The sequence below is a fragment of the Ceratosolen solmsi genome, unplaced genomic scaffold (genome assembly GCF_000503995.2).
Source record: "Ceratosolen solmsi marchali unplaced genomic scaffold, CerSol_1.0 scaffold56, whole genome shotgun sequence".
Taxonomy (NCBI): Eukaryota; Metazoa; Arthropoda; class Insecta; order Hymenoptera; family Agaonidae; genus Ceratosolen; species Ceratosolen solmsi.
Window position 1 is genome coordinate 2912412 of NW_011948425.1, and position 13892 is coordinate 2926303.

Consider the following 13892-nt stretch of genomic DNA (forward strand, 5'->3'; position numbering starts at 1 on the left):
ACAATTGCATTTTTTTTTCCTTTATTTTAATACACTTTACTATTAGGCGAATAATGCCCAAAATTTTAAATTAATATTTCAACAATTATTTGCCTCGATGTTGATCTATTTAGATGTGTGTAAAGTATCATTATGTCAGGTGAATTTGGGTTGATTGAATTTGTGTTGGGTGAATAATTTTAAGCAAGCAAATCTGACATTTTTATTCCCTAACATTATTAATTACGTGTGAAAACTAATTACTAACTATTATTATTCGGTATTTGAAAAATTATTACTTGGACCGCGTACTCGACGATATGTAATTGGCCCTAAACGAAGAATATTATGTCGGCTAATCGAGAATGTGATGGTAATTTTGTATGTGTTATAAATGCAAAAAAAAAATTGATTAAACTTTCATTCGCAATCTAAGAACATCAACAATTTCCGTCATTATCTTATTATTGTATTAAATATTTCTTTATGCGCTCATTTCGGACGAGTTATTATTAGCTGTTTTGTTTAAGTCAGTAAAATCTAGATGTTGATCAACTACAAATACTATGTATATTCACATCTGACTAGGGAAATTATTCATTCAATATTTGTCTTCGATTAATGTGACAACAGGCCAAAATCTTGCATCGTATTCAACATAAAAGAATACGTACATTCATAAAAAGTAGTAGTATATTGAATGTTTTTTAAAAATATATGGTTAAATATGTTTTGAAAGTTTAGCCTGGATTCGATCAGAACTTTTTCGGTGATATATGGATATACGACTAATGATATTAGTGATAAATAATAATCAAAAGCAAATACATCAACCCAATTACTTTCGATCCTAATAAAAGTACGCGCTATTAAAATATTTCACATAAAACGTTAAGTTTTTACGTTCACTCTCAAAGATATTAAATAAAAATTTCTTTTTTAAATAGCCAATAATACCGTAGAGTTCATACCTGAGAGTATCGAATTCACGTTGGAATTCGGTACGCTAAAAATAAGGTCACTTATAGATTTCTCACTTAGTACATGTTTAGTTATGTTACATGTGAGCGTGGAAATAATAATATAAAGCAGCGTGCGCGATTTAATCTCAGACCTTCGAACGAACATGAACCGTCTGACATGCACGGCAATGAAGTATGCGTGTACCTACATGTTTTAACTGCCGACGAGCTACATTTCAAGCTTTTTCGCCCAACGCATCTATTCCCATCAGCGCCTAATTGACTTTGCTAAAAAGTGTGTCTTGTGTCATTCAAGACTCGTAGCACTTTAATTATTGTGCCCGCTAATCAAGAATTTACTGGAATTATATTTATATTAGCCGTAAGAATAATTAATTCTTTGTCGCGCATACCTTCGATCGGTCGTAGGTAATTAAAGCAATAGCCTACGGATTTTTCGGATAAATCTCTCGTCACGATCGATAACTAAATAAAGATAAATAACTCTGAGAATAAAAAATAATCTGTCTATAATTATTACAAATGATCAAATAATAATCGCAATATGTATTGCTTTTAAAAATATTGCATTAGATTATAATATAGAGTCATTTGTTTAAGTTATTATTACTATTGAATAATTTAATTTGTATTTGAATATAATACAGAAACTTTATTATGAATTCAAATTTGTAATTAAACCTTTCGAAATATACGATCTCGTTTGTAAAAAAATGTTAAGCCATAAACATTCTATTATTATTACAAGCACGCACGCACGCACGCACGCACGCACGCACGCACGCACGCACGCACGCACGCACGCACGCACGCACGCACGCACGCACGCACGCACGCACGCACGCACGCACGCACGCACGCACGCACGCACGCACGCACGCACGCACGCACGCACGCACGCACGCACGCACGCACGCACGCACGCACGCACGCACGCACGCACGCACGCACGCACGCACGCACGCACGCACGCACGCACGCACGCACGCACGCACGCACGCACGCACGCACGCACGCACGCACGCACGCACGCACGCACGCACGCACGCACGCACGCACGCACGCACGCACGCACGCACGCACGCACGCACGCACGCACGCACGCACGCACGCACGCACGCACGCACGCACGCACGCACGCACGCACGCACGCACGCACGCACGCACGCACGCACGCACGCACGCACGCACGCACGCACGCACGCACGCACGCACGCACGCACGCACGCACGCACGCACGCACGCACGCACGCACGCACGCACGCACGCACGCACGCACGCACGCACGCACGCTCAGACACACAAAAAAGTTCTAAGAAAATAGGTTAAAAAATATCTAATCGTTCGAAATTCATTATTTTACAACATAAAAATAGCTATCGTACATAGTTATTGACATCTAAGTAAAATTTCAATTAATATTTATACGCTTATATTTCAGCTTATATTTGCAGAGGAAATTATCTACATAAAAATGTATAATAGACCTTAGTAAAGTTATTTAGGATAGATAGGCACAAGCCGTTCTAAAAAATTTTTTAAAACATTAGTGGCAAGTTATTTTTACAAATCACAACATCTCAATATAGCATCGAATTGAAATTATTATCAGAGAAAATCGTGATAAATTTACATAATGTAACAATCAATCGATACTACAAATAACAACCTAATACTTAAGTGTTTCCTAGTGTCATTAAAGTATCACGTATTTCTATCTCTCAATATGTTTATGACGCAAAATCTTTAGCAGACGAATAATTATAAATTATAAATATATATTATTATAAACCGTTAACGAGAAGACAGCATTTTCAACTTTTCAGAGTAATCGCATGACGGGCGGTACACTACATGCGAGCTTTATTCGATTATTCAATAAATACTTTTACAAATGTACGGGTAAAATTATGAAGCTGCCTACATCGAATGATATAGTGAAAAAGCAGAAACGAACGTCCAGCGCCACGTTATGTCTGCAATTCCCCGATCGTGAACAATCCGTTGAGTACACAGGATCATCTGCCTAAGGATCGTCCCCCGGAACAAGCATTATGCAATTCAAATATTATTCAAAGGCTAAAAGCCGAGTGCTCGTGATGTAAGAGGAGGAGGGATGGATAAGATGGGATGGGAAAGTCCCGACTCAACTGACATTTTGCCATGCGGGTTTGCTGCTCTTGCGATTACGATTACAAAAATTTTCCAATAATTAATCAATGCGTTCATAATCATAATTTTAAGGTCTTCTTGAAATTTATAATTTGTTAAGTGACTTTAGATATATTTCTGTGGCACGTAAACGATATTCATTTTCTGAAAAAAGTTGTTGCATTTTAAATGCTATTACAAAGACACTTTATATATGTTTTATAAGCTATTATTCTACGAGATCTAGCAAGTAATTTAATAATGTAAAGGCTTTCTTATCGAGATTTAACACTGACTTACAAGACTATCTATTCTATGACACAATTTCGAAACATTATTTTATTTACACAAAAAAAAAAAAAAAATGAAAAGAAAAGAAAGAAAAAAAAGAAAAAATTCAATAATTCATAATATTCTTACCTTATTAAGAATATTTAGTTGTGTAAGACCTACTTATGATTGATAATTTATACAAGAAATTAAGGGATACCATTATTTAAAAAGATTTCAAATCAACAATAGTTATTTTTATGATTTTGAGGTAAATAAGGGCGTGCATAAAACATGGAGCGAAGGCCCGAAACACCAGGTGTATTTGATCTTTATCAGGTTACAAGATGCAATCACATGGTTCAACGCAACCCATGAACTAGTCGGCCTCTTTTTTATTAGTCATCTTTAAAGCTTTTAACGTCTTCTTCTATACACACACGCGCGCGCGCGCACACACACACACACACACACACACACACATACCCGCACGCACTCCTATATATATATATATGTATGCGCACGTGTACGGGATCAATAATAGAAGATCGATTTACAACTGGATGTCTTCAACTTCTCGTCGTTTGAACTATCCGATAAGTCTTATAAAAATATACAACAAGTACAATTAAACTACTATTTAAATATATTATACATCATCCTTAATACATAGAATTATAATTATTCGTAAAAAATTTCGCGTGTTTAGCGATTAAAGAAAATGAAATTATAAATACATAATAAATGTTTATATGTATGCATGTTGAAAGAACATTGTTTACAATTTCTTGAGCAAAAAAACCATAATTTTTATCGTTAAATAATTTAATATTTTGTAAACTATATCTTATCGAGAATGAAAAAAAGAAAAAAATCGTGAATTTATGTTGTATTTTATAATTTTATGAGCTATTATGAGCTTTTATTACTAGTTATGTTTACATAATTCTTTCTAAGTTACATATAATATTTCCAAAGAAATACAATTTATACAAATTTAAACAAAGATGGAACATATTTTTTGTGCTCTAACGGTCCATAGAGGTGTTCTGTTAGAATCTAAATCATAATACAACAAGAAGCAACTTATGTATAGCCATTTAATATTATTAAGGTTTTTGAATGGAGATAGTGACAATACGAAAGTTTACATTTCGAAATTCGATTCGTTTCAAGCAGCACCGATAGTCGCCGTAACGAATGATCCGTAACAAGGATGATATAATACTTTCTTAAAATAAAAATATTGACTTATTAAAATGAATATTGAGAATTAAAAAGATCTTTGAAAAATTAAGCTACAACGTTAAGATAAAATCTCTAATATTAAAGATATTTTTTTTTTGTTTTTAATATAAGCCGAATATAATGTGTACTTACAGAAAAGTATTTGTTACTCTTTTTACTCGGAAGAAAGCAATTTTATAATAAAATTCATTCGGTTCTGCCATAATTGCAAAGTTAACAATTCCGAATGTAAAAGCCCTATAAATATATATATATATATATATATATATATATATATATATATATAGTATATGAATATATTTTACATTGCACTTGAGTAGGCAGTAATAATAATAATTAATACTAATACGAATTAGAGTGGAAATTTTCTTGCCTTACGAGTATAAAATAACAATATTATTCTGAAATTTTAAATAGTCAGAACAAAGTTAGAGCAATGATAAAATGTTCATAGTTTCAACATCCCCATTTACGCAATAGTATGATTCATTCCTAAAATTGTGTATTTATACGTATAAACAAAATTGTCTCCCGAATATGATGTTCAGGGTGTTTTGCGCGGGGCGTGTGACTGTGATTAACCTAACGGCACCGACTAACTGACCGAGAGAAAGACGACAAATCGATATTATGTGGCGCTCCGCGTCCTCCTTTCCTTCGTATATTCCAACACGGTGGCGCTTCCTATTCGCTTAATCCTGCGAACGACGACGATACATCCCCTCCTAGCCTAAATTTCGCGACGATTTTTTGCTTCAGAAAGCACCATGCATTATAAAATTTTAATAATATTAGCAAATAAAATTGTGTTGAAACCGAAGACCGACCTGTCCTTTTCCACCCTATTTATCGACTACTTGGCAGTCAGTGTATGATGTTTCATTGGGTCAATACTGGCATTTATATATTCGCGTTGCTGGCTTACGCAAATATTCTCCCACATTTTTTATCAGCTCCCGTTACCACCAGTATTGTAATTTTTTCATAATATAAGCAAATGTTTCATTTTTTTTATGCCGCTCGTCTTTATCAATTAATCATTAACTTTGCGTTTTCAATCCAACGTTTCTATCGAAAGTACGTCCAAATGGTCAGGGATAATTTTCTATATTATTTTTGGCTCTTATAATCGCTGCCAACTGCCTGAACGCTATCCTCCTTGAGGCTTGATAATATCACTCGTCACAGTACATCGCCATCAGTATCTTATCGCTATTAAAATACGTTCGGTGGCCTCCTGTGCTAATAATGCATCGTTATTCGGTGTTAGGCTACGCTCGCGAAATAACAAAGCAAAGCGTTCGAGGCAACTGGCGTCGATCAACTTGGCTTCCGAGGCATCTCCATCCCCCGCGTTGCCCATTACCGGCCGAACTCGATGTCCTCTCTGCCTCGAGGAAGAAGATCGCGCTCCCCGTCGTTCAGGGATTACGCCCGAGCACCGCCTTGACAATGTAATCAGCCTCGGCTACGTGGAGTAGCGACTCTTTTCGCGTTGGCGCACACGTTCATTGGCCGGGGGCTCGAAATCGCTCGACTCGCACGAAAGATAATTAGGGGCTCGTCGACGCCTGCGCCGTCTCTACGCTCGCGCTCGCTCGCCAGGGCTTGAGTCAGGGCTATCGCCCGCGTAGCCGGGGCCACTTGTCAGCGCGACAAATAATTTCCGACCGTCGGCCGCAATCTCGGCACGAGGATCGCGGCCTCCAGCTCGAGCAGCCTTACCTTACCTATTCCCGCTTACTCGTGCGTTCTTTTTTCTTTATTTTCGCTGCGTGCACGAGTCTGGGCTGCGGCCTGCTTAACGGAGGATATTATAGGACGATTCGGCGTCGCTCTGTCAGCAGGATTCGGGACTCGGGCGGGTCATTCCGTTGGGCGCCACGCGAGGTTTTTGCTTTTAGAAGAATATCGAGCTAAACGCGTAGAAAACGACTAAAGCTGGCCGTCTCTTATATTAAACGAAGCTTAAAGTAAGTGGATTAATTGTCGGGACGCATTTTAATGAGCTTGTTCGCCAAGTGCTTATCGATTACGTAACCGCGTGTGTTTAAATATACAGCTGGTCGTTTCGTTCTCAAATCTTCCCGGCATTTATTCGCCATCTAATCAGTGCCGTCAATATTGCAATGTGTGTATGGCCATTTGCTTTAATAGATCTTTAAAATATTGGGGAATATAAAAGCCATTGCTAATTATAAATATAGTAAATATACTTTTTTCGAGGCCTTTCTCTGAATGGTAAAATAAATAAGTGAATAATAAGAAAATGTAAGAAAGAAAAGCTATCAGTCACTTATTTGGAGCAGGAGGTGGGGTATTTGCTAAATTGAAGATCTTCTTAGCGAATAATCGAGTTGGACAAGTTCTATTAAGCATAGAGACAAAAAGTCTCTAGACGAGTCCATTTTTTCTGCTTTAACAGTTCATTCGTCAATTTAGCGACTAAAATGTGTGAAATGTAAAACTAACAAGAAGAAAAGCACGAATCATCTATCTTTCTACAAACGTAACTAATGAATGTTGCTTATATAATATTTTGTCAAATAAATAATGGCAATCGTTAATTTTATCTTATACCTAATAGTTTGGAGTTATTAAAACAGTCGGTACGATAATATGAATATTATAATAATCGCTCGTTTCATTTCACAAAATCCAATTAAATTTTATCACGAAATGTGATTTTTTTTTTACTTTATATATATATATTTTTTTTTTATATAATTAAAGTAAACAAAAAGCGGAATCAAGTCGCTTAGCTGACTAATTAATTAGTTGACGTTTTTAGACAAAAGTCTAAGGTAGTAAGATGCTGCCTCTTTAAGAAATGTGTGTTTTGCTTACAAAATGACAAGTCTCTAGTTTCTCTCGCCCTCTTCCATTAACCAAATTGACGAGTATAATATATCTTCACTCAGAAAAGCGGCTTAATTTTCATAGTGCATTAAGCAACTACGCCAAGTGAATGACAAACTCGTTCGAAAATCCAATGATTATTATATAATGCTTATTTAAATGCTTAAATGCTTAATTGAAAAGATATAGTTCAAGTTTTTATTTTTTATTTAAATCAATTCGTAAAATTATAATTATTACATTCTCTTGATAATGAGAATTTTAATGAGATTTTGCCAAACATCAGTTAAGGTAACCCTACATTATAAAAGGTGTACTTTATTTATTATTAAAAGTAAGTATAAAAAGCAGTTATTGATTTACAATTACTTCGAAATTGTAATAACGTTCCTCTCGTATTCCTTTTATACGAGATTTTTATTTTAATAACTTTATATAAGGTTTTTTTCGGTTTTTTTTTCGTTTTTTTTTCGTTTTTTTTTCGTTTTTTTTTTTATTCGACCGCCGTTTAACCGTACGATAAGAAAAAGTTTGCGTAAAAATTGTTTACGTAGACCGGAAACAAGAAAAGGCGATAGCATGACGCAACCTGATTTGGAGAGAAATTATTACATCGATATTACAGCCCTTTTAAAAAACATATACGAAACGTTTGGAAAGCAAATAAAATCAGTGCCTAGGCGGTGAAACCAGCTGCTGTAACTGATAGGTCAAAATGTCCAGATATCCAACAGCGAACACTGCTTTAATTCACCTACGTTGCAATAATTAAGTAGATCTCATTAAGCATTGAAAAACAAATGATTTTCCTTTGTTAATATTGCTACAATTATCAATCATTAGGAGTCGGAGCATTATAGTTGTGAGTTTTATTCATGAATTTTTTACGAATTGAAAGTATAAAGTCGGGAGTTACTCTGCGTGCATTAGAGATGTCAGTATGGATATAAATAACTCGATTGATGGTGGCGAATCTTCCTCGTGATTGTTTACGCATATTTCCAAAAAATGAAAACAGCTTTTCTCCATTTGCTAATAATTATTTAACCTATCGATCAGCTCATACTCAATACATTTCAATTTTACTTATTTCCATTCGATTTTTGGCCTTAATTTTTGTTACGCGATCCTTTAACAAGCTAAATTTAATCGAATATGACGCAACAAAAAAAAAATTGTAAAACAACGCTATAAGCACGATTACAAGCATTTTAATATTATTATTGCTAGTACTTATGTAGCCGCATGTTGAAGGAAAATTAACTGTGAGCAATGCTATAATTGTACATGTTGCCCAAAATTGGCTAAACTTTGAAAATTGGACGTGTCGCATGCCACGCCCACAACTTTAATTTTGACAATTAAATGCTGCAAAAAAAAACTATCCCCCCACCCTCCCTCCCACGAAAAATTCGATTAATCGTAAAAATTCGAGCATCTATGATGCTCGCCATCCTACTAATTTTCTCACACCCAAGCCCCACAACTTGTAGCGATCCCTTGATTAATCCCTAATGAATGCCTCTTCTATTTCAGCTCCGAAGACGAGCGCGAGCGTCGGGGAGTTCGGCAGTATCTCGGTCTCCGGCAACGTCGGCGCCGTCTATCCGGGCTCGCTGTCGAGCTCGAGCTGCCTAGCCGGGACCGGGATCGGTGTGTCCGGGTCCGTTGGCGGTAGCGGCGGCGTTGGCGCTGGAGCCAACATCAGCCCGGGTGGCGTCTCCCTGAGCGTGGCCGCCGCCGCCGCCGGCATGTCCGCAGGCTTCAACAATACCGGGCGCACCAACTTCACCAACAAGCAACTCACCGAACTCGAGAAAGAGTTCCACTTCAACAAGTACCTGACCCGGGCGCGCCGCATCGAAATCGCCTCCGCCCTCCAACTGAACGAGACCCAAGTGAAGATCTGGTTCCAGAATCGGCGCATGAAGCAGAAAAAGCGAATGAAGGAGGGTCTGATACCGGCGGAGGCCGTGTCCGGCCTCGGGAACGCGCGCAGCACCAGCAACTCGCCGACGAGCAACTCCTCGGGCCTCGATATCGGCATCGGCCCCCACGGCTTCGGTTCCGAGAGCAGTCGGGACTCGCCGCCGGGTCCCACCAAGGATTGACGCCACTACGACAGCTGCTCCTGAGGGACCCCTTAAGGCCCTGGACTCCTGACCGCCCCTTCATGCCCTCCGGACGTCTCCGACGACCACTGTACATACTACGTCGCTGTTACAGACGCTTCCTTCGCGTCGGTGGCGGCGGCGACGGCAAAGTCAAACCCATTTGCCAGCGCTCGTTTTACCTCACATATTCAGAGGAGTTTAATCCGCACTCCCCCGTACTCTGCCCTGCGTAACGTGCACGTCTGCATCGAGCGAACGAAGCTTAACTATTGGCATAATAGAAGACTGCGTGCCAGCTTAGCAATTGATACCAGTAGTGGGACGATAATGTTTGTAGAGTATGTTCGCTCCGAAAAGTTGTGTAATGTCGAAGGGAAGTTTTAATGAATTGAAGGAGCCAGAGCGGCAAGTTGGGCGGGCGATCAGCTTGTGACAAAAACTATATTGCTTTCGCTTCTATAAGGACTTTAACGCTTTTCGGTCTTGCTTAAGAAATAATTTTTCGCGCAGTAATGATAATTGGAAAGGTAATAAAAAATAAATTTGACTTGCTTAAATTAAACGCAAATAATTATGTTTTGTTTTGTTTGTTATGTTTGTTGATTGAATTCATCGCCTTTTTCTTCAATACAACCTAAAAGAAATGTAATTCAATTTAGCTCGTAGAAAATTATTAATGTTTTTCTTTTGCAGATTTTACAAGATGATTAATTTTGATGAAAGATTTTCAGCATAGCAGGTGGGGAAGTGAAAGCGAGCATTATAAAGTAGTTATCTACTACTTTCACTCATTACTTTAGCTATAACAAGACGATATACATAATCTGCCAATAGGATAACTATTATTTTTTCATGGAACAAAGTATTTTCAATGTATGATTATTATTGCGTGTGCCATAATACGAGAAAAATAATAATATAAAAGGATTGATTGTGAGCGCTAATAAATTATAAAATTTAATTGCAAAATTTACATTGTTATGTAAATTATACCATTAAGGCACATAAAAATGTCTAAAGTTTTATTGAAAACGTTTTTCGTATAAAAGAACTAACGGCTCGGCGTAAGAAGAGCTTCGATATAAAAGTTTAAGCCGTTAGTTCGTGGTATAATTGGCTACACGATCAAACGATTGAAATTATATTAAATCTGTGTAAAAAGAAAATTAACAAAAATATACAATGCGAGCATCTGGATTTACTGTTATAAGTAACTATTGCTTATCTATTATAAAATAATAAAGATCAAAAACATGATATCGACGAGGATGAATTTCTGATAATCACATACAATTTTCAAAATGTTATTCGTATAATTTTTATTCATGAATTATAATTATGCGTGTACGATATAGATATTTCTAAAATTTCATATAATAATACGTACCCGATGATTGTGCTGAGTTGTTGATACATCGTTTACATAGGTCAATAAATCTATGCGGCTATTTTCTTAAAATTAACATACCATTGCCACATTGGATTCAAAACCCTGTACATCAAAGGATTCGATTGCTATGATTTGCTGCTGCGTATATTCAGAGGCGGCACCAATGACGAAAAAGTCCTGCGAAAAAGACTGTATTATATCTCTTTTAAAGAAAAACGTATTCTTTAATTTTATCTACACAATACTGATTATGTATTCGCTGGAAACAACGCTGAACCAAAGAGTAAAAAAAAAAAATAAAAAAAGAAAGAAACATAAACCAGTATGCATGCGTACGCGGTAAATGCTTTAGTACGCAATAAATTAATGGAAACGAATTACGATGAGATATTCTATAAGAAATAGTAAAAATTTTACAAAAATCTATAATTCATTTGAATGGTCATAGCGTATATTCAAATAGTTACAAAATAGTTACTGAAGTATGTAATGAAGCTCCAAAGACTAGCTAACATAATTCAGCATTTTTTAATAAAAAATACTTCGACTTTAAAACTGAAAAGATATGGAAAATAGGTTTAATTTTATTATTTAATGCGCAATTTTATTTGTTCACTCATATAATAATACTATAATATTACAAATCATTTCTGTCTCTGAAAAAAAAGCTACGATTATATGAAATAATCAAAATTTATAGTTATAAATATATTACTATTAATATACTTTGTATATTTATATGTAAATAGGATATTATGCAAATTATAATTTAATAACTCCTTTTTAAATGAAAATATGTATTTAATTTATATGTATTTGATTATCTTATTCTTGTATAAATCGTGTAAAATTGAACCCGAAGAATGCCTATTTTCCTTAAGCATAAAATCTGTATTTGCATAAGGATCATTCATTAATTAGATTTACATTTTAGAATTAAGTTTTACCAGAAGTTTTAGTCACGTTCGGATAAAATTAGCAAAAGCTTCTGTAGCAACAATTCCTATTATCGTAAATTATTGATAGAATAATATTTCATGTAGGAATTATAGAAAAATAAAGTATTATTGTATTTAACTCTTATAAAATTACTATTTTGTTAATATTTCTTATATGATTTTTTAACCTACATCTACACGCATTCAAAACTATATATATAAAGAATATATTTTTAATGCTATCATTAAACAATACAAAGTATTCATGTCCCGTTAGATTACCTTGATAGGATTGCAACAGACGGAAAAAGATCATTTGAAAATTTCTTGAAAATCACTTATATTTAATGATAATATAATTAAACCATTGCATCCAATATAATATTTTTATGTGTAAAAATATATTGAAAATTTGAGATGTAAATTAAATTATTCTAATGCTGCCGATTTTATTTTGTTATAAAATGTGGGCTGAAACATTTGAAGTATATTATATAGAAAATATATTTACTTTGCCGTTAATGTAATTTAGTGGCTTGGAAAATTGCAATTTTTCTTTAATACGAATGAAAATTTTTAAATACTTTAAATACTATTAATATTTATCTGAACTTTATAATTCACTAATGATAATAAATAAAAATATACACACATTTAAAACTTTAATAATAATAATCTATCACTTTTAAAAAAATAAAGCATAAATGTAATTAGATTTCTTATGAGTTTTAGGCTTATTTTATTATAAATATTTGTTCTCGAAAGCTTATTAAGATTATTTTATTTTTCATTTACTTGATTAAAAAAATTATCTAAAATTGATTTTTGTATATTTTTTTTTTTTTTTTTTTTTTATGATCGGTCATGTTCCATTAATAAATAAAGAAAATTAAAAATAATGAATATCAAATAATAATAATAGTAATGTTAAAATAAATCTGTTTTTTTTTTCAATAATTCATTAGACGATTGCATATCTTGATATCAATATGCAAGTCAATGTAAAATTTATTAACACTTAACAAATAGTTATTGTTGACAAAACCATTGTTTAAATCGGATATAAATATACATATAATTTTGTTAACACAATGATATATAATAATATATTCAATCCATTAATTTAATAGGAAACATTAAATTTATATGAAAATTTAAATTAAAAATTACACGTAGTCATGAATGGAACAAAATATTGATCAACTATGGAAAAATGAAATATAATAAAAACTAAATGCTGAAAACTAGTTAAAAAATAACAATATTTATTTAAAAAATGATAAATGTATCTTCTACAGATACTGATATTTTTAATAAATACAGGATTTGTGATTTAGATGGCAGCACATGCGTAAAGTTATCTAGGAAATTTCATAACCATAAGTGTTCAATCGGTAAACAGTCAACTATTGTGAATTTTTATTTAACATGTAACGGCCTATTATCGTTAAAATAAAAATTTCTACACAATGAGTGATAAAGAAAGTTTGGAAAAATTGTTGGTTTATCAACAAGATCTTCAAACTGAAAAGGAATGTTTACAAAAAATTATTTCCAAGCTTAATGCACAGGCTCATGCTCTTCAAGTTTGTATCTTTAATTAAATAATCAAATTTCGAATTTATTAATGCTTTGTTTAATTATTCTTAGGTTGAGCAACTTCACATTTTAAATGCTATTAACAAGACTGCAAATACTGATAAGTCAGGTCAAAAAAATTCAACTGCTACAGAAGATAATTTCGTTAAAATGGAGTCGATTAATCCTGAATTACAAGAATTAGATCTCTCTGTACCAACATTTCAAAGTTCTGAAGAGGATGACGATGAAATAGAAGATTAAATTATAAAATTTGTTAAAGCTTTTATTAATGATTTTTTAACTATGTATAAATCTTTAAGAGTTAAAAGAATTTTATATGCGTATAACTTAATGTTCTGAGAAATTTGAAAATAAGCAC

General features: G+C 34.2%; 2 protein-coding genes across 2 annotated transcripts in view; both read left to right on the forward strand.

Annotated features, from left to right (window-relative positions):
- LOC105363011 (homeotic protein labial) overlaps positions 1–9601 on the forward strand; it is a 24435-nt gene extending 14834 nt beyond the window's left edge. Inside the window, exon 3 of the mRNA XM_011500581.1 lies at positions 9027–9601. Within this exon, the coding sequence (XP_011498883.1) occupies positions 9027–9601 (575 nt within the window). The remainder of the gene's footprint in view (positions 1–9026) is intronic.
- Positions 9602–13286: 3685 nt separating this feature from the next.
- Positions 13287–13826, forward strand: LOC105362806 (uncharacterized). Its single transcript, XM_011500297.1, has 2 exons — positions 13287–13518; positions 13583–13826. The coding sequence occupies exons 1-2, from the start codon at positions 13402–13404 to the stop codon at positions 13772–13774; spliced, it is 309 nt and encodes a 102-aa protein (XP_011498599.1). The 5' UTR covers positions 13287–13401; the 3' UTR covers positions 13775–13826.
- The last annotated feature ends 66 nt before the right edge of the window (positions 13827–13892 follow it).

What these genes read in the sequence shown, in the direction of transcription:
- LOC105362806 (XM_011500297.1), top strand. Translation starts at nt 13,402, where the DNA reads ATGAGTGATAAAGAAAGTTTGGAAAAATTGTTGGTTTATCAACAAGAT. An exon ending in CACAGGCTCATGCTCTTCAA is followed by an intron (nt 13,519 to 13,582) that starts GTTTGTATCTTT and finishes AATTATTCTTAG; the next exon opens with GTTGAGCAACTTCACATTTT.